The sequence below is a fragment of the Chanodichthys erythropterus genome, chromosome 23 (genome assembly GCF_024489055.1).
Source record: "Chanodichthys erythropterus isolate Z2021 chromosome 23, ASM2448905v1, whole genome shotgun sequence".
Classification (NCBI taxonomy): Eukaryota; Metazoa; Chordata; class Actinopteri; order Cypriniformes; family Xenocyprididae; genus Chanodichthys; species Chanodichthys erythropterus.
Genome location: NC_090243.1, coordinates 9236764 through 9261784, shown reverse-complemented (window position 1 = coordinate 9261784; position 25021 = coordinate 9236764). Strand labels below are relative to the sequence as shown.

At 41.6% G+C, this 25021-nt stretch overlaps 1 protein-coding gene across 2 annotated transcripts in view; it reads left to right on the top strand.

Moving 5' to 3' along the window:
• Window positions 1-280: 280 nt before the first annotated feature.
• zfhx4 (zinc finger homeobox 4) overlaps window positions 281-25021 on the top strand; it is a 73245-nt gene continuing 48504 nt past the window's right edge. For both annotated transcript variants that reach the window (XM_067378670.1, XM_067378669.1), the window contains exons 1-3: window positions 281-631; window positions 16541-19140; window positions 20217-20719. In XM_067378670.1, coding sequence (XP_067234771.1) covers window positions 16587-19140; window positions 20217-20719 — 3057 coding nt within the window. In that variant the 5' untranslated portion in view covers window positions 281-631; window positions 16541-16586. The remainder of the gene's footprint in view (window positions 632-16540; window positions 19141-20216; window positions 20720-25021) is intronic.

Sequence of the window (25021 nt, the reverse complement as noted above, 5' to 3'; positions counted from 1 at the left end):
TATTGTTGTCCCACCAAATGTTCCAGGCCGTTACAGGACGTCTTGCCCACCGAAAAAGATTTCCCCCCTATTAGATCATTTTAGGAATCTGGCTCGTACAGCCCTTCGGCTCTCCAAGTTGAAACAGCGCGTCATTTGCAATGTGGAGACTGTTGATCACCTCACTAATTACGTCTCTCTCTTTCTGCCTCGCGCTCTCTCTCTCTCTCCCTCCCTCGCGCGCTCACTCCCCCTCTCTCTCTCTCTCTCTCATTCCCAGAGTGCATATCGAGAATAGACACACAAAGACATGCGCACTCAACTTAATCAGCCATTTTTTTAAACAGGGCTAAAACGATAATAATTAGCAGAATAAAGACATATCGGATTTTCATTTCCTTACCTCCTTTCCCTTACCCCTCCACAACCGAAACTGCTAGGCAGCCGTCGACACATCTTTTACACAACCGGACCCAAAGGATCGACTCTTACTGTAGTATTTACGTTTTTTCCAATAAAGTTGGAGGATTACTGTTACATTTTTTTCTTTTTATCCTTTTTTTGTTACCTACTTGCGCTACCATTGGATGTGATTTTCTTCAGAAAAAGCAAATATCAAGAGAAGAAGCGGAGGGAACTGCGGGGGAAGAAAGTAAGTTTTTTTTCCCTTCAACTTTTATTGAGTAGTTGATGTTAAATTTAGGTCGAGTATTGATTTTCTTTCGCGACTAGTTTTGCCGAATCTGCGCTATTCCGCTGTCGGACTACGGCTTTATGTGATATAATTTCGACAAATGTCAGCCTAAATATTTTCCTCTCGGTTCATAAAACAGTCGTTTTGCCGAACAGCCGCGAACTGTCAGGAGATGTTGCCCTACAGTATCAACCGTAAACCTTTTCCCGACTCCATTTCGCTTCTTTTGCAAGCATACCCGTCATAAATGTTAAGTTTCGCTCTATTTTATAGCGTTATTAGCTGATACATTGTAAAAGTGACCAGATTTGTACGCTCGCGGCTGTTGTGTTCGCCTCAGGAGTTGGACTCGCCTCATCACAGCAAACGCTAAACAGCAGGTCTTCCTTACATTTGAACAAATTATCAATCGTATATCTCAAACAACATAAGTCATACATTTTTAATAGCATCTGTTCGGAAAGGCAACGTGTCGTTAAGGGCAAATACATCCTGTAGTAGCTAGTAAGAAACGCGAAAGCTACGTTTTGACACGACGTCGCAAGGCGCTTCGGACCGGTGTTTTCAGTCATGCATCTTGAGATAGACTCAAAAGCTGCACAGTTCACCTCAGATAACTAAAAGATGCTTCTTTGTACATTTCTGTTACCTGCAACGTATAAAAGAGTCTCTCCACGCTGCGGCTCGGTTGCTGGTAACGATAGGAGGGATTGAACTCTAACAGCAGCCGAGGGTCTCTTCTGCAATATCCCGGACTCCTCCGTGTCTGTGGCAGACGTAAAAAAAACGGAATAAAAAGGATTGAAATCACTCCTATTTTCATCAGAAAGCCCATTCCGTGTTTAAACTACTCCTGTCTTCTTTCTTGCCCGTAAGTTTCCTTTTCTTCTCCCTTCATTCCCTTTACGTTTTTTTCCTGAAAGAATTGTCCCCGAGTTTATAGTAAGGTCGGTAGATTCTTAAAGTTCAGAGTTTTCGTTTTTTTGTGGTAAAACGTTAACATTGGCATTGAAGACCGTGGCATGTGTGTGAGCGCTTGGCTTTTGGGTTGATGGTGAGTGTGAGACAGAGTCTTGGCTCCGATTGGAACGCGACAGTGACAAGGGCATCGATCGCTTCCATTGAGAGCACAGAAAAAACACAGGCAGTGGGGAGGCAGAGCACAGAGCCGCGGTGTGTATCGCTGTGTGTCTGCGCTCTCTGCTCTCTAAAACACCAGATTTTCACTGCCTGGATCAACGCATTTGTAGGATTTTCACGTTGTTTTGGGGTTACTCTTTACTGTTGGTAACATGTTTGCTTGTTTGTGTATTAATTGAGCTGCGTTTGATTTTTCTTCATTAGACATTGTGGATTTGTACTCTCTTTTTTTGTATTAATACGATCCTTTATGGATACCTGGATTTGTTTACAAATTGGAACTGAACCGGACATCTGTGCATCTTTTTTTATTGGATTCATTTTTTTCCATATACATTAATTTGGTAATAATTTAGTAATAACAACAATACTACTACTACTATACTACTATTATTATATGCATATATTTATATGTCTTGCATGTAAATGTAGTGCTTTTTCTTTGTATTAAATTTTTTTTAAATTTTCATCTTGAATTATTTTATTTCTATTAATGAATAAAAGGTTTCATTCAGCAATTCTGTTGCTGTGTGACAACAACAGTTAGATGTAAAAATACTATTTAAAAAAAAAAACGTTTTGTTTGAGATATGCAGGCATCTGTGCTTTGATTTAATATCAGATGTGTTTTGCGTTTTTCTGTCCACATAATTTCGTACAGTGTACAGATTGATTGGAGGCAGCTCGGAATATCGCGATGAGCCTTTAATAACTCTTGAGACATGTTCTGCAGTAAGATTGGCTGAGGCTTCTCCTAGGGTCGACAATGTGTCATTTCCATGAAGCCAAATTGCCCACTGCCTATATGATATTAATGTGCAAATCAATATTTCAGGGATTAAATTTCCCTTCTTCATTTTTTATGGTTTCTACCTCAATAAGTCTCAAGTCTAATAGAAGAGGCTGGATGATTTAAAATCCGCCTCTGCGGAGTGGCTTGCTACAAGCCTATCACAGCGTTCTGCTGTTCAGTACCGAAACTCCTATGGCAACACGCAGGGGTTGACTGCCACTGCTTTGTGACATTAAGACACCCAATTTGGCTAAAAGGCTGAGAGATGACTGCATGTTCGGCTGAATGCTAATACGTGGTTATCCCAGTATTGATAGTTGTAAAAGAGAAGCCCCATTTAAACACACACACGCGCGCGCTGATGTTTGCATACACATGCATTCAGACACACACACACACTCACACGATAAATATGCACAAATTTGACAGCATCCATCTTTAAAAATCACACGACCAACCATCATCACTAGTATTAGTTTCTCCCTAAAACACTGCAATATAAAACATTTTTTTTCTGTAAAGGCCTTGTTTGAGAAATAGACACAGTTTCTATTTTCGAATGTGATGATATGAACCATTTAAAGCATCATGAGCTTCAATCCACCGAAGCACGGCTTGTTATTTCATTGCAGTCGTGGAAATTCATTGTTGGTCAGCAATACTGAGAAGAAGCAGGAAAGATTTTTTTTAGGTTTTCTTTAACCCTGACATTATCATAGTCCTCTGAGCTTTCTGCTGTCTATCATTAGGTGTTTGTTTTTTATTCATCTCGCACCATCTGGGCTACGCTTCACAGAGCGGCATGAATTTCATATATGATTTTTTTCCATTTGGTCTCATTTTAAACCTTTGAACAGACCAATTTAATTTCGCCGGCACAGAAGGAAAAAAAATGTACATGGTGGAGGACAAAGACCTTTTTAATCTGGCTGCGACTGTATGATTTCCTTTAAGATTCCCTGTCTGTTATGATTTCAAAAGCTGAATGTCTTTGCGATAAGATATTGTCCATTTTTTTTTTCGCTTTCATTTTTTTTTTGAATAAATATTTAAAGCGTGCTCTATTCAAGACTTTTGAATTTTATAACAAAAAGGATTTATTTTAGCTCTGTATATTAGGTACTCATTTTCTATTGCTTGTTGTGGTTTCCCGAGCACATTAACCATTTAATAAACTCCTGTGTGTGTGTGTTGTATGTGCACTCCTCATTGAGAAAACATTTCACATTGTTTTAAGAGGAACTATAGGGCTTTTGTTGTGGGCCCAATTGAATTTGGTTTGGAGGATGCAGTACTTGCCCCGGTCCGCAGAGCAGTGGGTGGAAAGCTGAGAAGTCAGGAGCTGGCTTAATGTATTAAGGGGGGCCTTTTTGTGTCAGCCCCGAGGCATTTCTGAGGCAGAAAGAGCCTCCCCTGCTTAGAGGCTTTCTGAAGGGTTAAACACTTGGATGGGGTTCAAGCTCCATAGCGCCTAGGGAAAGTGCATTTGAATATGTACAAGTTTCATGTAATTAGGACTTAATTTTATTAACATATGCAAATTGTTAACTCGGAGGTTTGTTCAGCTGGTGGAGATCATCTGAGCACAAACGGCTCATTGTTCCTGGGGCAAATAATGGATTTGGAGTCGTACGGTGGCAACGCATAACCAGCTATCTAATTTAAGTCGTACCATGGCGAAATTTCATTAGTAGCCATGGAGATGGGGTTAATTGTGCTGACTAATGGCCCTAACTATGGCGGTGGCCCCCCAAAAAACAGCAAAAGCACGACGGCTTCCTTAATCTGCCTTACGATAACACTTGTTTAGACACGTTTCTCTCATGTGGGAATTTGCATATGCAAATCCGGGGTCTTCCTGATCTCATTCGTCATGTCGTGCTGTCAAACGCGCAAAAAGACAATGAAAGCAAGAGCGAAGGCTGTTGCTGATCTCACCACAGAATGGGCAGCATTATTCAGGCCGACAACATTCTTTCATAATTTGTTTCTGATTAATAGACCAGACTGAGGCTCGTTCTGTTCGGGGCTTTTCGCAAAGAGAAGGTCAGGTCAGAAAGAGTTTCCACAGCAACTAAAGATCTATTCTTTTCCCTTTGGCTAATTAAATCACATTCTTAAGGCCTCTCCACTTTTTTTTTTTTGAGGAGAGTGGAAGAAGAGGAAAAAAAATACTGTCTCAGATAATCTCTAGTTTCCTTCAGCTATAGATGGGGGAAGCCTGGTGCAGTGCTAGTTCTCCTGAAGTAATCCTGTTTTTTTTGACAGAAATGTAAACTGATATAATTGCTTTTCAGGAAAGGGAATGCAGGGTTTGTACAAGTGTAAAAAGCATCGGAAAAGGATTAGCATTTTTTTGCATAATGCACAGCGGCTTTGAATGGGCCACTGAATGGTTGACTGAGTGACTTAGATGAAAGCAAGATGGAAACGGTGCCTTCTCGTCCTTTCTTTCCAGGCCCCGCTTGTCCCCAAAGATGTTTGTCGAGGACTTGAGACAACAGGCGCAGGCTTCATATTCCTGAAGCCTCCCAAGATGCCTGCAGATTTTGTCATCATGTGAAGTAATATGTATGATAATGGTCTCTCTCAACTGGTAAATAGCAGCCCGTATGCTTTATTCAGTAGCGTTCAGGCACAACAGCAGAGCTAGGGAGTGGATTCTGCAGAGATGGGATTTCTTTCTTCGTCTAGTGTCCTCAATTTAAACAGGAAAGGTTTCGATTGAACACTAGAAATGTGTGTACTTCTTACTTTTTATTTCTTTTCATTCTTTTACACTCCTCAATATAAACAGGAACCAGAGCCCAAGGAATATGTTTGTGATCCTTTTGTTATTCCGAGAAAAACATTCCAAGCTTGAATTTTTGTGTGTGCATGTGTATTGTGCGTGAGTGAAAAATAAAATGATTAATACGGCATTCGTGTATTATAGATGAGACATTTTGGAGGACGGTCTGATTCTAGCGCTAGTTTTTGTATTTGGGGGGGAAGGTCCCAGTGTGACGTGAGCACCACTTCCGTGATCTCAGCGTCACTGACGTCGCAATCTATTAAATGAACGCAAGCTGCTGCCAGAGACCTTTTTTCCTGTGTTTTGTTGTTTTCTGTGAGGCCTTGATCATCTTTCACTGACCTTTTATAGACTAGAGCTATCCTTTCATATGCAAATGATTAAGGGAAAGGAATTGTAGCCAGGATAAGTGCTCACAGGTTATCACGAACAAAACGATTATTCTTCTTTTCTCTTCTGTCTCTTATTCCAACCGTTTCAGGGGTGAAAAGCAAGTAGCTTTGAGTCGATTGTGAAAGGTGGCGATGTCAGTCTTTTTAACTCTGGCGCTAAAGAAAAGGATACACCGTGGATGACGGTTCACGTCTGTGCATTTCAAACAAAGCTCGCAGTTAGACAAGTCATGCTTTAATGTCTGGTTGAATCAGGCGTGTACTGACAAGCTCAACCAGATGTTGATGTGGGCCTGGTTGCCAAGTGAAACTTGTATGCTGTGGATTGTCCCCCTTTCCGCCCCCACCGGCCCTCGAGATGTGCTCTCCTTACTCCACAGCTTGGATGTTAAAAACGTCTCTTCCTCTTCCGCGACTTACACTCTGTTCCCCCCGATGTGTGAGAACACATGACTGATGAGGACATGGACATTTCAAACAATTGTAAGGGTTGTTATGAGAAGGACTTGTTATCGTGAGGAAATGTAATTTTTGTCCTCATTGAGAACTTTCATTTTTGAGCGCAGTTATCTAAATGTTTTTGTTGCTCTTGGTCCTTTGCCAGTCAGGATTACATTACTTTTACTGTCAGCTTGCGTCTCATCGGAGAAGGGGATTTTTCCCCTTCGTATTCTCAGGCCTTCTTTGGTTTTTCGTGACGCCTTCTCTACAGGATATTAAAAATGGGGGGAAAAAAAGAAATCCAACTAAAGCAACATTTAGGCATCTCATTGGAAAAAACAGTCATGTATGGAAATTAACAGAACAGAACAAAATGTTGTGTATAAAATCCAGAGAATCGTTTTTAAGTAACAGTTCAGATTAAAGAAGAAAAAGAGCAGGACATTTGACTTATGTGAATGCAGTCGCGTCCGTATCTCGCAGAGTCGCATTTTGACAAGTTTTCAAGTAATTGTAGTTATTGTCGCTGTGGCTATTAGAAGGTAAAGGTCGAAAGGTCCTCACATTATGATATTTTTTTGACCATGTGGTGTGTAAAATAAGCTAATCTTCTCTGTGAAAAAAATATTTTTCATTAATTGTAATATTACATGTACATATTAGCATTTGACATTACATCTGTCTCCCGTTTCAAAGCAGCTGATATTTTATGTTGGGAATCTTTTTTTCTTACCTTGCAACGAGATAATGTCATGTGAAGAAAGTATCATACCGAGGGATTGCCATATAGCCACAGCTGTTGTGAAGCACCTTATTTCATGTCCAAGTACAGTTATATGGGCAAAGGTTGAACTTAACAGTCTCGTCCTGTTGCTGTTTCTTCCTCCATATGTACTGTAGATAAAACTTTATGTGAGCTTCATTTAGACAGATGTACACTCAAAAATCGTATGCACCCTCATTGCCGATCTCAGCTGGATAACAAGCCCATTATTAGTCGTCAAGAGAGGGATGAGACCATAATTGAATATGTATGACCGGTAGTGCCTTATGTAAACAGATAAATGAGAGCCTGCCCTCATGAATATTCATGCTGCTTAGTTCATCTGGCCCTATGATGAGGATATTAACACAGCTGTTCCATTTATGTGTATTTGTGTTAAGGGTGCTAACGATTAATCGATGATCGATTAATAATTTAATCGATAAAACTTATTGATGGTTGATTAAGCGAGGTCATCATTAGAGTGCCTAGTTTTGAGGTGTATGCGGCTCAAGCGCAAAACACGTGCAGTGAACACGCAAGGAAAAATGAAGTGAGCAAGTCGTAGTTACGTATTCCAAATGAATTATTGTCTTTGAGCCACGTAATGGATTATGTAGGATAGCCTTTTATTTCGAAACATAATTAGGGTCCAAAAAACCCTCCAAACAAGTTATTTTATAAGAACTACTTACTTGTGTAAACGCCACAATAAAACAAGTAATAAGATTCTGGTGGATGAGTGATCTTCCAGCACTGTTTTAGACTGGTCAATCTAAGTGATCAAACCAGTCCAAGCGTGCTCCAGCAGTAAAACAGTGTCCGATTGGTTTCTACACTTCGTCCCTACCCACAATACCCACCCACCACACCCGAGATCCAGTTTCCATTGGTTGAACTTTCAAATTACATTTGAAAACATTGCGTCATGATCACGATGCGATCGGATCCGGAAGTCCTGTAGCTTTAGCCAAGCAGCATGTCATGTCACTGCGTGATCTACCCATTGTTTTATGTTGTGTTTGGGATCGCTCGATACCACCTGCTCTAAATAAAGATACAAGATCTTCTAAGGTTTACTAATGTTTTGCAAAGTTAAAAACAATCAATTTTCTTTCAAATTCTCAGTGTAGTTGGGTCTCTAACAACAAATATGCTTGTTGTATTCTGCTAGTTGAGGCCTTTTCAATGATATATGACACTATCACTATATGAGTCTATCCGTTATGTACAATGATTTTACAGATCACATTTTCATGTAAAGCAGTTTTTTTCATGCTATGAAAAGGAGCACTTCTAATATGTCAACAAATGTAAAAGCCTTTGGTTAGTGATAGTCATATTCACTATATTCACTGTAAAGCCAAGCTTCTAAGCTATAAAACGACACCTATTTTGTGTTGGTTAAGTAACGCAATAACTTGGTAGCACCCATTTCTTCGGATATAAGAGGTTAAGGTTAATGATTAATGGATCGTTAATTTTAAGAACAATCGATTATGGGAATTTATGTAGAAAAAGAACAGTTTTACAGACATGACACTGGCCCAGTGTTTGCGTTTGTCCAGAGGCTGAGCAGCAGAAGTCCCCGGAGAAGAATTTGGTTAATGCTAGACTTCTCATATCCTGTCTCGCTCTGGTCTGGCATGTGCGCTGGAATCATCTTTAATTATTTGCTTTAAAGGGGGTTAGACTTTCCATCAGTGCAGATGAGTGGCACAGACTGAAGGCTGGTTTTGTGTGGGCGCTCATGGGTCATCGTCTTTTTAGTTTTAATGGCGTGTAGCAACGGAACGAGATTAAATGTGCGGTTCGCGGAGCTCACGTTAGAGAATCGTGGTCATGAAATGAAAAGAACAAAGTATTACATTGAGCCGAGAGAAAAAAGATAATGGTGTCATCTGTATTTTGGGCTTTTGAAGAAACAACGATTTTCTGCCTCACCTTGTCTTCATTTTTTTTTTTTTTTTTTGGAAGATCTCTTTTAGTTTTATACGGAGACAAAAGGGTGACCGGCTTGCCATGCCCATAACCATTTAAGTTATGGACAATCAAAGAAAGTGTAATAAAAAAGACCTATGGAAAGTGTATGAAAAAACCATTAAGGAAAATTGAGGTCCTTTGGGGTGTTTCATATAAAATCAAATCAGAGGCCTTTGCGAAGATCAAGCGATGCATACGAATGGCGGACTGGAGGGCTATTAAATCTGACGATGGATGGGGCTAGAAGAATATTTGAGAAAGCACAGATTATTTTCCATTTAATGCCTGCGAGTCTGTGAGATTTGTTGAAACAAATGTATATGTGCCATTTCATGCGCTCGCATCTGGGCTTTGCATTTCAAAACACTCCCTCACCGCAGCTTTATGCTTATTACTGCATGGCATTTGATAGCAAAACAAATCATTCTTCCCCCTGACTATTACCATTCAGAGCTGTAGGTATAATGTGTTTTCTTTGCTTTAATTAGTTGGCGGTTATGCTGATCCAGAGCTTGTTTTCTCTTCTAGGTTGTCATTGACCTTAAAATACCCCCAGTGTCTTGTTGAGGCCTTAGCGATCTGAAAAGCATAACACAATGTGGCCTTCCCCACTGCAGCGCACTGATAATGTTACAGCTGGGCCAAAGCGGCCCATATTTCAAATGGCATAAGTGGCAATAACCACAGACTCTTTTAATGTTTCTCTTCATTAACACTGCTCACGGATATTTTTTCGGTCTTTTGCCCTTTTCATCTGAGAAAGAAACAATTTTTGTCTCTCTTATACCATGCCATTAAATTAATGATTTTTTTAATGAGTCAAAAAAACGGATTAATCATTTTACTATACGTGCGTCATTTTGTCTGGTGATTGTAGGAAGCAGACGGAGCGACGTGACTGCCAGATTCGTCGAAATTAACTTTGAAAATTAAATCGGTAGTTTGCGTGACATTCCGTTTATTTGATAATGGAATATTGTGGCCCTAATTTCAACTCATTCTAATTACATCTGACAGTTGTTTGTTTGGAGTGAAATCCAATTAAAGTGTACACTTTTCAAGCAGAATACTCTGGTTCCTTCTTAAAGAAATAATGACCCCATGATGGCTCTGAAAATAAATGTTTTTTTGTGGGCATACAAGGGTAAACTCGCAACAGCTGTCAGAACAGAGTTTGTTTAAAAAGCAAATGCCTTTGGTCTAAAGTTCATTTGGAGAGCTCTCTAATTAAATATAGGCCCGAACCTTAAGTTAATTAGTAATTCTCTGGCTCCAGAAATTAGAGAGATCTGGAGCACAATCTCTCTTGCTGCCATATAAAGGCATTAAGGCCTGTATGGGAGAACTTAGTTAGCAGTAATTCATGCTTTAATAGATTGTTTGACATGTTTTGTGAAATTCCTGCGTGAAGAATGCTCGGGTTAGCACATAGCTAGCGGCACTGGAATGCATGCAGGGATACCTGGCCTGTGATTATGTTTATAATACTAGATAATTACAGGACCGGCAGGCTGGATGCTCCGTCTTTACTGAGCAGCTTGAACTTTAAACTTTTATTGTTTCTCAGGGAAAATGACAGCACAGAAAGGTCAAAATCTGCGACGAAAAATGGCCTCTCGTTCCAAATGGCGTCTGCTTACTGCTCCCAGCCCATGTGGTAGCGTGTCAAAACATTCATCAGGTTAAAGTTAGTTAACAGAGGACGACCGTAGAAATATAACACCTGTTTGACAGGCTTAACGGGGTATATTTTTAGATGGCTTGTTAAACTGTGAATTTGCCCCCTCCAATGTGTTTTTTTGGAGGTGAAATATGTGGCCTGTGTTTAACTTTGTGTGTGTGTGTGTTTGGTCCTCACCTTCGTCTTTACAATATAAGCCATGTTTTCAAAAGCAAAGCATGTGTTTGGTTTGTTTGAAGCACGATTACGTGAGCGTCACTCATTCCGCCAACTTCGATTGTCGGATTGCCGTTTCTTTTTTAATTCTGCTTTATTTGTATGTATTGGAAGGGGGCAGTGCTTTCAAACAGTTGTGCGTAAAACTGCGATTTATGTAACTGGTAAGCGCTTTCATATTGTATGTATTGTACTCCACAAGAACATGTTTGACCAGTAGATTAATATTTATTTAGCACAGGGAAATCAAGGGATTAGTCAGTCATCATTTTAACTCTAATCCTGCTCGGCAAAAACTAGACAAAGAGGGTGATTACTGAACATGGACTGACAAAGCTACAATTAGATTCTCTGCTTTTCTTGTAGAGAATGGGGGAAAAAACACTCACACACAACACACACACAAAGGGATAAAGTGCTGAACTTTTTTCCCCCTCCTGCGAAAGCAGAAAGCAAACATATTCATCACTCGTGCTTGCGCGGACAGCAGAAAGATCACGAGATGAATTCACATCAAGCCAGTGAATCAGAGAAAACAACTCTAATTTTAGTCAGTGCCTCCTTTGAGAAATGTGCGTTTCTAGTGAGTTGGTGTGTGTTTAGTCATATTCTCTGCCAGTGCCCGTGCATGTTTGTATTTGTTTGTGTGTCATTACTATAAAGAGGAAACAGCATATCTGCTTTACTAATTAAGCCATAAGACTCACCAGGGGCAACGCACTGATTTGCATCTGGCTTATTTCTCTTAGCAAAACACACACGGCAAATATGCCTGATGGGTCTCAGGTGGGCAAACGTGCGTGGTTGACTCTGCGAAGCTCTCTACGTTAACTGTCGAAGTTAACTTTGTAAAGCTGAAGCAAGAGAGAAAGAGGTGGGGTTAAAGGGATGATCTGCCGTCACGTGGACACGGGCACCAGAGAAGATGTGAAACCAGATGTGGGGTGAAAAAAAGGCTAAAGAGGAAGACTAGTGGGGAACCTGCCAGCATACGTTCCCCTTTCCCCTCCTTCTCTTTTTCTCAGTTGAAAAAGAATGTTAATGATTTTTTTCACCCCCCTGCGCTCCTCCGGAGACACAGCCTCATTGTTTGTCGTGAGGACCTTTTCTTTCAAACTTAATTACCTTCTCCCCTTTTTTCTGTGACTTGGACTGAAAGTTTGCACTGTGTCGGGAGAGGTCGTCACACATTCTTTTTACGCTCCTTTTCATTAATCCAGGGTGTGCAGGCATTTTCTCTCCGTGTTGGGACGGTAGGGGAGGGTAATGGAAGAGCTTCGGAATGATCCGCAGGAAGCTTAAAGCCGGTTAATGCAGTATAATAGTCTGGACATAGACTGGCCTTTGTTTGTGCGGTTCATTTTGAATCAGGCGTAATTAACTCCAGAGTGTTTCCAGATTGCCAGCGAGGAGAAATTGCAGCCTTCTCTGCTTTGAATTGAGAAAAGACATTAGCTATGTAGATTATGTTTCCCTTTGATACTGGCCTCTCCTGTTAAAAGTTTTCGAATGGGCGAGGGAGTCGTATAAACCCAGGCAGTCTTTTTTGTTCCCCTCGTTTAAAGGCTCTTATTGAAGTAATTTTGAATGTAAAACTCAAGTCATGTAATGCTGTTTTTAATATAATATTATTTTCATACTTAAAACTTGTTTTGTGCTTCAAATTGTTTGACTCCTTTGTTAAACGCCAGCCACAAAAAGGTAATTTGTACAACAGCTAAACAGACGTCTTTTTGCTGATGTGGATTTGCCACACCCGACAGTAATGATATGTTGTGTATTGAAAATGAGGCCCTTAAATGTGGTTATGGCACTGGGGAGATATCCTGCTTCTACTGTTACACCTCTGGGCATCGACAGGGTCGGGAAAAGCCTTTGTGAAAAAAGGGTCATGCAAAACCGTTTTCCCCCCCTTGCTCCTCTCCCCTTTGCAATTCTTTCTCTCTCTTTTTTTGGACTTAAACAAGAAAGAATTAAGCCTCCCGGTGTCCTTGGAGGCTAGAGAAGCTCTTGATGTTTGGATAATACCACTTTGATGGATTTTTCATCAGTTCTTTCTGCATGGCAACAAATAAACAAGTATAATTAGACTTGTGAAGGCCCATTCATGGCTTTGTTAGGATTAGATATATGTGCAGTTTGCATGCTGTGACTCTCCTTTGTCTTTCCCTAACTCACTATGACATTTTGATAGAGGATTTAGTGTTGAGAAAAACCCCAGCAGAGGCTGGGGTGACCTTTCTTAAATCGGATATAATTCGAAGGCGTTTTACCTATTTTCCTGTTTTTTCTTTCACACTCGTACTGCAGTTCCATGCATGTGCACACTAACGTTTAACGTTTGTCTTCGACTCCAAAAAAAAATTAAAAAAGGACGACCTGAAAAACTATTTAGGGAAGAAAGGGTGAGTGAAATCCTTTTTCTTAGGGAGGCGGGTGGTTGGATCAGGGGAGTCTTAGCACAAGGGTAAACCTAGCATTCCTACTCCATTATTCCTGTCTCTTGATCAGATCACATTCTTTTTAATCACTTCACAGGCAGCGTCTCCACAGAGCACCGAGAGAGAAGCTGAGACAGTCTTAATTAAAAAAACAGAGGTAGAAACACTGTTTGCCATCTTTTTCTTCTAATGGGAACGGGAGCCATTTCCATGCAATGAGATCTGTCCTTATTGTTTTGAGAGAGCGCTCTTTTGGTTCCAAGAAAAAGAGCTTAGTATTTGTTTTTTTCTTTTTGTAGCCTTTGCTTTTTAGACCGAATAGAAGGAGGGAAAGCAAGAAGAGAGAAAATCTGTTTCACAGTTAAGTTACAACACATTGGAGGAATTGTAGAACGGTGCATAGAAAAAGGTGTTAACAGAGGGGGAAAAAGCAGTCAAAAAGAACATAGAGCCCCTTTTTAATAGCAAAGTGCATACTTAAGACTACTTTCTGTCTTTTGGATGGAAAAGAGAGTATGTAAACTATTGAGATTTTCTTTTCTTTTGAAGAAAGATGCCTGCATGTGATTCTTTTAAAGTTGTTCTTGTCAGGCATATTGAGCACTTGAGAATGTCTGGATAATATTCAGTGACTTGTTGTAGCAGTGATTTATTTATTTATTTATTTATTTACTGTGAGAACAAATTGATGGGCACACTTAAGTTACCAGGCTGATTGTCAATGAAATGTCTTCTGATGCAAAATATCAATATGAAAGCGAGAGGTGCTCTCAGCATCCCCGGATACTTGCCTTGTATCAAAACAAGCACAGCTCTGAGCTGTTTAGCTCTTTTGTGCCTTGCTTTATAATTCATAGCCATGTAATGATTCACATGCATAGCCAAAAATGTAGAGACACAGGCAAATCCAGAGGATGCATCTCTCTCAGCACTTCAAGTGTCAAGATATGCATAATTCATCTCAAACTGCGCGTTTTATGTCCGGACCCGCATTAAGCGATGTTGTGTGTTAAGGATTGGAAGGAAAAGCAACAAACACACATAGTTGCACACAAAATCTCTGCATAAATTCTGTTTTTCTGCCACCTGAAAGAAAGAAAAAAGAGAATGAAGAAACCAGGTGTGTAATTACAGCTTCCTTATTGTATTTGATACCTTTTAAAGGCTGAATTCAAACAGAAACAAATCACAGGCAGCCGCTGACAAGGTAGACACATGAGGGAGAGTGTGTGTTTTGTGAAGGTTGCTTGTTTTATGATGTGCAGTGGGTTTTGTGTTAACGTCGCTGGAATGTTGTGTGCGGCTCACACACTCACCCAGCGCCCACAGGCCCTGGAGGCACAGCTGTTGGCTCTGTGATCTTACACCGGGAGATGCAGAAATTATCACAGGAGAACACTGTAATCTAGCCCTCGCTTCCCTGCCAAACGTGTGTTTTTGGAGACGTATTCCTCTCGGCTTACATAAATGACCCCCCGCCCCACTTCGCCACTGCACACATTCATAGACACACCTTTTTCTTTTCTTGTGTGAAGCTAATTTTAATAGGTGCTAATTTTGCACTAATTGCTGCGTTGTTTTGCTCTCAGAGCATTTGGGAGCAATCTCAGGTCTTTATTTTCACATTGTGTTTTCATTGTGCAGATCACCCCCACCATCTTGTTTATTATACAATTTAATTTTAATTTCAATAATGCAATAGCTTATCTGCATTATTTTTTATTTCTGTATGTTTCCTTGTGTTAGCTGATGAGATTATACTTGATTTGAATAATAAAAATATTTGTGTAATATTCATATTATATCCTCAATGTATTTAGCCAAGGCATATATAAATTAATCACCAAATTGCTTTGTATCAAAATAGATATCCACAAAAAAAAAAAAAGAAAGTGATTTGCACACAGCTAGGTGGAGAGGGCATGGCTGTAATGGTTGTTTAATTTTGCACCATCTTTCAACCTCATTCCCATTTGAAAAAAAAAAAGTGTTTTTCCAAATTGCATCGTGTTCAATAAGCTATTATCAGATTTCCTATATTTTTGAGAATAATTAGAAAATAAAGCCTGGCACAGCAGCAGACAGAGCTGCCGTTTTAAATTCTGAGACTGGCTTGACTGTATTTAATTTTCATTGAAAGCACAGCAGTTGCAAGCCTGTCATTGTTGGCCTTCACCACAAATCTCTACCTCTTCTGCACACACTGATATCACTCTAATAATTTGGAGCAGCTGGGTTTCTCTTCACTCTCCGGGCCTCATTCGCTGAGCCTTGGCATGATAGGCACAAACACATTGAATCCAGCTCTATTCAGTGTCCAAACTTATGTACCAAGCCCCAGTCTTTGAATCTGCATTGCCAGCCTTGAGAATAAATTGTCTGTGGTCCAAGAAATATGATTGAAGGGTTTTCATCAGCAAGGTGCGCGTATGATTTGTGAAAGCCAGGAGAGACCCTGATTGGGCAGTGACAGTTGGGAGATTGGCAGCCATCCAGGATAGATAACATCACAATGGTATTTCAAATGGTGTGCTTTATGTGCTTGGGTTTTTGTGAGCTGCCAAGGATGAAAAATGAAAAACAAAAAAATATGAAAAGAAATTGTGAGATGGCCCTCCCGGGGTGACTCGACTGGGTGTGCTAAATATTAATTTGAGTTTGGGGTGATTGTCGGAGAGGCAAAAGCGTGGGTAAGAATTTGGATGGCTGCTTACTCAGGGCTTGTTAGATACCTGCTGGGGGATCTCTCAGAGGGAAGATTTGGAGTAAGCTGATTTACTGAATAACATAGAAACCAAAGAGATACCGCCTCTCTCTGCCAAAGTGGTCATGATATGAATGTGGTGGTTCATCCCCCTTTTCTTTGCTTATTGTAATTATGTTGCAGTGATAAAGGGGCTCACAGAAACATTTGTGTGGAAGTGGACTTATTTTAAGGGGAGTGCTGCACTGGTTATTGAAAGTCTCATACTTAAACCTTTTTTAACTATTGAAATCTCTTGCTAACTTCAGCTAAAATTGATGGAGTGTGTCTGTGCATTTAAAAACCATACAGCTTTTTTCTAGATAGATCCCCGCTGCTCATTTTTGAGCTAATTCACGAGTAATTGCAGAGCAGGAATGCTTTCTGTATTATCAAGGACAGCACATGCTGAAGATCAGGTATGCCATCATTATACACGTTCTAATATGTCTTTGCTCTTTTGTTTTTTTATTTATGCAGGTCCCTGACAGGCTGGATGAAATGAGATCCCCATGTAGCGATTACCATGGAAACTTGTGACTCCCCTTCTCTCTCAAGGCAGGAAAATGGGCAGCAGATATCAAAGCTACGTGAGACGACACATCTTGATAATGAGGTGCCAGAGAAAGTCCCTGGGATGGAGCCTGACAAGGAAAACAGCCCTGCGGATGACAACCTGAGGACGGAGGAGAGCCGTCGAGAGACCGCATCAGGACTGAACGCGGAGAATGCGATAGGTGCGGCCACTAAAGACATCCCCTGCAACGAATGTGCCACTTCCTTCTCGAGTTTACAAAAATACATGGAGCACCACTGCCCGAACGCTCGCCTTCCCCTTCTGAAGGACGAGAACGAGAGCGAGGTCAGTGACCTTGAGGACAGCGATGTAGAGAACCTGACAGGAGAGATAGTTTACCAGCCAGATGGCTCAGCTTTTATTCTTGAGGACTCCAAAGAAGGTGGCCAGAATGCCCAGTCAGGGGTCAAAAGCCTCTTCTCCCCAGCACAGTTTTCAAACTCTCAAACTGCTGCCGGGGACAAGACTGAGCAGTCGGCCACAGCCCCCATGTCCTTTTATCCACAAGTGATCAATACCTTTCACATCGCTTCATCCCTCGGGAAACCATTTACGGCCGATCAGGCTTTCCCAAATACCTCAGCATTAGCAGGAGATGGTCCTGTGTTGCACAGTTTCCGTGTCTACGATCTCCGACACAAGAGTGATAAAGACTATCTTACCATTGATGGTGCAGCCAAAAACTCCTGTGTGTCCAAAGATGTTCCAAACAATGTGGACTTGTCTAAATTTGATGGTTGCATTAGTGATGGGAAAAGGAAACCTATTCTGATGTGTTTCTTGTGCAAGTTGTCTTTTGGTTATAGTAGGTCATTTGTAACCCATGCTGTGCATGATCATCGGATGACCCTCAATGAGCAGGAGCAGAAGCTCCTTAGTAATAAATATGTCTCTGCCATCATACAGGGCATTGGTAAAGACAAAGAACCTCTTATAAGCTTTCTGGAACCAAAAAAAAACAATTCTGTGTTACCACATTTTTCTACTGCAAACTTCATGGGCCCTGATCCAGGCATTCGTAGCCTGTGGAACACCTTTCACATGGAAAATGGTGATTCCCTGCAGGCTGGTTTTGCCTTCCTAAAAGGAAGTGCCAGTTTGGCATCTTCTGCAGACCAGTCGCCCAGGAGTGCCCAGATGCCAAAGGCTGAACTGAACCTCGGGGTTGCGGCCACCTCGGCGCTCAAGTCCCCCGTCGGCTCCGCGTCTCTCCAGCGCTCGTCACCAGGGGCTGGGTGCAGGGATCAGGAGAGCAACTGTGAACGGCAGAAGGACGTTAGCACTTTGCATGCGAATGGTGAGCTCCCCATCAAAAGCGAGCCCAGAGATGTGGCTGATGCTGAGGAGGATGAAGACATGTATTCGAACGAGCTTGATGACGATGGTGTTTGTGAACTTGGGGATAGTACCAGTAGCAAAGATTTCCCTCTCTTAAACCAAAGCATTTCTCCTTTTTCGTCCAGTGTGCTAAAATTTAGTGAAAGGGGTACTACTTCCTCTGTGACTGTTGCCAATGACCTAGAGAAGACAAAGCAAGCTGCTGCCAGCTTGGACTACAGCAATGACTCTACGAGTGGAGGCAGCAAAGACGGCTGCGACTCCAACAGCGGCAGGGATGGCAGTCCACCATCTCTTCCTCTTGACCTGATGCGACGAGATGACGAGAGCCCAGGCCCACTGCACCAGCATGCTGCCACGCCCAGCACCCCTGGCACCCCTGGCCCAGGAGAGGGCTCTCCTGGAAGTGGAATTGAATGCCCCAAGTGCGACACTGTCTTAGGTTCCTCCCGTTCACTTGGTGGTCACATGACCATGATGCACTCACGGAACTCTTGCAAGACGCTGAAATGCCCCAAATGCAATTGGCACTACAAATACCAGCAGACCCTGGATGCTCACATGAAGGAGAAGCACCCAGAGTCTGGAGGCTCTTGCGTCTATTGCCGCACGGGCCAGCCTCACCCTCGACTAGCCCGGGGCGAGAGCTATACCTGTGGCTACAAACCTTTCCGCTGCGAGGTGTGCAACTACTCCACAACCACCAAAGGCAACCTTAGCATACACATGCAGTCAGACAAGCACCTCAACAATGTGCAGACGCTGCAGAACGGAGGAACTGAAGCCATCTACAACCACACTGCTCCTGTGTCAAACGCCAGCCTGAGTGGATGTGGTACGCCCTCGCCCTCCAAGCCCAAACAGAAGCCCACGTGGCGATGTGAGGTCTGCGACTATGAGACCAATGTGGCTCGCAACTTGCGCATTCATATGACAAGTGAGAAACACATGCACAACATGATGCTTCTTCAGCAGAACATGAAGCAGATCCAGCACAACCTGCATCTAGGCTTGGCGCCGGCCGAGGCAGAGCTCTACCAGTACTACCTGGCCCAGAACATCGGCCTCACTGGGATGAAACTGGATAACCCTTCAGACCCACAGATGATGATCAACCCCTTCCAGCTTGACCCTAACACTGCCGCAGCTCTGGCTCCTGGTCACGGTAAGTAGTTTTCCCTTGGATATGCTTGTCACTCACTTTCTTTTGTTCTCTCTTTCCTTCACTGACTCTGGTCTTATTACTCCTGTCATTATTGTATCCTGCTCTCAATCTGTTCTGTGATTTGAGCTGCTATGTGAGAATCTGTTTCTTCATTTTCTAAGCTTAGTCCTTCGCTCCACCCAGAAAAACCTCATCTTAACACGGACTGTAGGGAAGATTGCATTCAACACTAGCACTCTAGATTTTTTAGTAGTAGCAGTTTTTGTTCTTTCACTTTGTCGATCAAGACCAAACCCAGCCGATATTTGGTCAGCCGATACCCTTGTGCATTTATCTCATGGATTTTTACCTCCATACTTAGTATAGACTGACACATATACATTAGCCCGTCAAGAAATATTGTTTTCACAGAATACATTGTCTTTTATCTAGCAACTCAGAAACTCTGTCTGACAAAATGCTATATTTGTACCTTGTCTTGATCTTGTGTAATTATTAATTTCAAAGCTTTTTTTTCCAGGGGGGTTGAGGGTAAGGAAAATGATCCAGTTTGCTTCTAAAAGTGCAGAGATCAAAGGACTAAATTACAATTAGATGTAAGCTGATCTGTTTTTTATTATTTTAATTTTTAGGACTACTATTGAGGCAGGCTTGTTTTATATCGATCAGTTTGATGTCTTTAAAGAGAGAGAGAGAGAAACGTGGCTGAGTACAAACTCAGGAATGCCTGGTAGGAGTAATTAAAGCTATCTGATGAGGGAGTTTAGAACTTGAAAGGGATGATTGTAATTGATCCTGATTCAATCCTATTATAGCTTTTTATAGTTAAGGCTTTATAAAAGCCATACTCCTTACTGAGGCTTTATTTTATCAAATCCTTTTGTATGGGTGCCCTACACCAGTGTCTCAGCTCTTTTTTATATTTCATTTAATAAAAAAAAACCTTTTCTCCTCCCTGTGACTGGGCCCCACCTCTTCCCTTCTCCCTCTCTCTCCCTCTCTCCCTCTCTCTCTCTCTCTCTCTCTCTCTCTCCCTCTCTCACTCTCTCTCTCTCTCTCTCTCTCTCTGCCTGCAGTAAATAATGAGCTGCCTGCGGAGCTGCGTCTTGTGAGTGGTCAGCTAATGGGTGATGACCTGTCCGTCCTCTCTGCTGGGGAGCTGTCACCTTGCATCAACGACCCGCTGCTGAAACTCTTCCAGTGCGCGGTGTGCAACAAATACAGCTCTGACAGCCTGGAGGCCCTCAGTGGGCACGTGGCGGCAGAGAGATCGCTTCCGGAAGAGGAGTGGAGAGCCGTGATGGGAGACGTCTACCAGTGCAAGCTGTGCAACTACAACACGCAGCTCAAGGCCAATTTCCAGCTCCACTGCAAGACTGACAAGCACATGCAGAAGTATCAGCTGGTGGCCCACATCAAGGAAGGTGGCAAAGCCAACCAGTGGCGTCTCAAGTGCATTGCCATCGGCAACCCTGTGCACCTGAAGTGCAATGCCTGTGACTACTACAGCAACAGTGTGGAGAAGCTAAGACTGCATGCAACCAACCAGAGACACGAAGCGGCGCTGAAGGTCTACAAGGTCAGTTATGTTTACTTTGTGTTGAACTGTGTCATGACCCACTGTCCTAGTTCTGGATGTTCTCTGTAGGTTAATATTTACTTTGTTTTATTTAACTTGTATTGCATTACACATATTTGGTATTTTGTATTGCATTACACATATTTTGTCACTGCGATTGACCGCGGACCGTTAATTCAGTGGTCATGGTCAAAAGAGCACAAATGGTGAACCTTTTTTTTTTGTAGCACTTTTTTTTTTTTATGATGTCAAATGTCATTAGTCCAGCTGTAAATTTGATTTGGCCTTCCATGCTCGCCCTTTTCCCAGTTTCCTCTGCTCTCTTTCCTGTAAAGACAGGAATACGCCAGTCAGCCTGTTTACATGATGCCTTTCAGAAATCAAACCTAATTGAATTTATGCCAGAAATATCAATATGTTTAACAGTTGGCCGCTGTTATAGCACTTCACTAAATTTTCACCTCTGTGGAAATCTGCCCCATCAGCTGGTGAACAACAACAAACATGTGAACAGCTGACGGATTTTGAATGTGTGACCGTGTCTGTTCGTCCACATGCATGCATGAGAAAGGGAAAATGTCATGATTATTTTTAGATCACCCTGCTTTATACCAATTTTTTAACATGTACAAATCACGTTTCAATGTACCTTCTCTTTTTGATTTGCGGGTCATATTTTACTGCTGTGCTCCAGGCCTAAGACAGATAACTGATCCACAGCGATGGGGGTTGAACAAAGGCCACTGCAGCCTCATCCTGTTCTTAAGTGCATTTGGGTGTTGACTTACTGGACTTGTGTGATTGCCTGAAACAATAATACTAACATCCTGAAATCATAGACCAGCATCACATCCCAGACACATTAGTGGACTTCTCTGGATAAACTGTATTAACTTAATGAGGATCTATTGACCAGCATTAGTCACTTTTGACTTGTGTGCTCGTAAGCCGGACTGGGCTGTATATTTAGAAAAGTGAATTTAGCAGCTGACAATGGCTAGACTACATAAGAAATTGGCAGCCTTGTGATGATAGCAATAATGCGAACAATTCATTACTTTGACCCAATTACGCCTATGGTCATTCAAAAAGAGCTTTTTAAGAGGAAAGTACAACTACTGTCACTTTCACACTGTTGAACCTCCTGAAAAATATTTAGGTCATTACCAAATGTTCAAAAAGGAGAATAACAAATGGTCCGGTTTTACTTTTTTTTTTTTTTTTACAGAAATTAGACTTTTAGCTGCTTCATGTTATTAATGTGTTCAGACAGTGTTAGAAATACAGAGCAAGTAACTAAACAACAAAGGGCAAATCCTCCAATGGGTGAAGTCAGCATGAGGCAAATAAAGGGGCTGAAAGAATCGCATGTGGTATTTGGAGGCCTGGCATTAAAGACACAGTCCATGGGAATGTTTTGAAATCCTTAGCAGTTTAGAAAGGGGTGGGGGGTCAGGGGGCTTGGCTAATTCTCTAAGCAAATAAAAAGGCTCCATGGCAACAGAGAGCATTTCAGATCACATCGAAAGACAAATAGATTGGAGATTAGAAGAAGAGAAAGGCATAGCTTAGCTATGATCTTAGTAAGTCTCGCAGTAGATTTGTTTCTTCACGTGCATGTGTAGTTGGGTCACTGCCTGATTATTGACATGATTGTTTGCATTCATTCTGAAATGTTTACCTGATTTTTTTTTTAGGAACTAAAAAATCATGCATCATTTACACTTACACATTCTTTTCTAGAACAGCACATGCAGAGTATGTAGGATTAAAATGGTCTCAATCTTTTGGGTTTAATCCTAAACCAGCACAACAGTTGTGTTTTTTTCTTTTGAAGCTTGGAAACGAGTGATGTAATCTAACAGAGAGAGAAATAATCTAATGAAATCTGTAGTTTTAATAGTTTTTATTAAAAGTTAAAGTACTTGCTGAGGTAAAAAAAAAAAAACAGCGCTCAATTGGACGCCTACCCATTTGAGTTTTATTGGCTCACATTTTAAGAAGTGTTAGAACAGGTGATGGGGGCTGAATTTTGATGGAGAGAGAAGGGTGTCCATTTGACACAGAGGGGGTGAGGGGGTTCGCTCTGGCTCTCTCATCTCCTTGCGCCCCCACCTTTACCCAGAGAGAGGGAAATCTGTTCTACAGATGCGGCTTCTAATGCTTTTGGCAGAAACCGGACCGTTTCGCTCATGTATATTTGGTAGTAAATGTTGGGAAAAAAAGAAAAAGAGGTTTCTTTATTTGACTAGAAAAACACCTCGTCTTTTATGTTCAAAGGTGAAAGGGTAGTGCACTAAAGAACAAAGTATTGATGACCTTTCCATATGAGCCCCAGAACACAAAGTATCATTATGGCCCAAAAATGATTGAGGACAAACAAAAAGCATATTCAGTATTTTTATTGCAGCTTTGTACCTTATTTTTTATTTTTTTGGTAGAGGAGTTCAGATTTTCCAGACATTAAAAAAGAGCTAAATTACATTAGCAGTGCAATGTTTCTTTTCTGTGAAAGGCTACAGCTTCTCATAGGTGGTTTTAAAGCTCCCAAGCCCACACCTAAAACAGCCTTGGATTTTATTCACTATTATGAAGTAATTCGGCTATTAAAATAAATACAATACACATTCTTGACCTCTTAGTGTTTGGCTTTAGCCTACAGAAATGATATATTGTCGTTATACAATTATCGTTAATAAGCACTCAAATAAACGCAGATGTAGTCGAGTGTAAATCTGTCAAGGCCATTCAAAGGCTGCGTAACGCTTGATTAAGAAACGGTGAGAAATGTGTGTTGCTCCAAAGAGCCGATTTGCGCTGGGCACTTGGGTCATTTGAAGTCAAGAATGTTCATGGTCAATGTGTTGGAAGCGGGGGGAAAGGCAGATACGACCCACACCTGTTCACCAGGTGGTCCTCGCTGCGCTCTTCTCTTCTATCTCCCACTCTGCCTCTCATTTTTCCTCCCCCTCTGTTTGCCTATTCCCTTCTTTCTCTGTACTTCCGCTCTCTGGAGGCTTGTGTGCAGCACATAAGGATGTCCAGCATGTATCCCCCAGTTGCGCGTCAGGAGCTATGAACTGCTTAATTACAGCAGCCACCCCCCTCCCAGAGCATCCGTCATCATTCAAGCAGAATTTTCTGTCTGTCTGGAGTGCAAGGCTCCATTTCCATATTTGTATTTTCCTCCTTTTTTTCTTCTTCCTTGTCTCCTTTCTCCTCGTTTTGAGCCACAGGGGCCGTAGCACACATAATGCTCCTCTCTCTGGCGGAGGCAGGCAGGGAGATGGAGCCACAGCGATTGGCTTTCCGTGGCCTTGTCCCCAGGGAGAGGCAGATAGCCCATCTCATTATCCATGATACGGATGGCAACACCATTGGTCGGGGCAGGGAAATGAGAGGGGAAATTAAAAGAGGGGAGCGGAGAAAAGAGGGAGGAGGAGAGAATGCGAAAGTGAGGAGACTGGAATTTCAGATTTATCAAAAGATTTTTCCCAACCTCTTTTTATGTTTTTCCCCTTTTATTCTCATCCAGAAGGTCAGTATTTCCTCCTCATTTCCCCTTTTTTTCTCTCAGTCTTTTGCTCTATCTTTCTATACCAAGATGGCTGCCGGTTGATGGGCACATTATATTACAGCACATTCATTACTGAAGGTCAGCCTCACTCCTTCTCATTTGAAAATCAAATGCCCCATATATATGCAGCTCAAATTATTGTCTGTCATTTCCCCCGATCTGATGGTAAAATGGACAGGAGATTGAGTTGAGGGTATTTGCATAAAAAGCCATTGTGCTATAGAAGAACGAGGAGGATCTATTTTGCATGAGCCTTCATGTAGCATCATCATCATTGGTGTTATCCTATAGCACACATTGTATTTTATTTTGGGGCTTATTTCTACAGTTTCTTAATAAATACAGGCTGGATTCAAACCAGAGTCTCCAGCGTGAGCACTAAAAAATGTATTTAATTCATAGTCAGTCCAACTGACTTTCTTCTGCAGACCACAGAAATTATTTTTTGTCCATATAATTAAAATTAAAGTCATTAGCATTAGCAAAATAGCATTGGGCCCTTATGACTTTTATTTGATTAAAAACAGCAGTTAAAACATACTTCAAATTTGGTTTGTTTAACCATGTTTGTTGCATTTATTCTCATGCTGTCTGCAAAATTAGACACTTTACCCCATAGAAAGCATCCAAACCTGGGAGGAGTTGAGAGAGAATGGCCAATAAAGAAAAGCGGACATAGCCCAGTCTCAGCTGTTGTCAATAAAAGCTAGTTCCCCACAGTACCA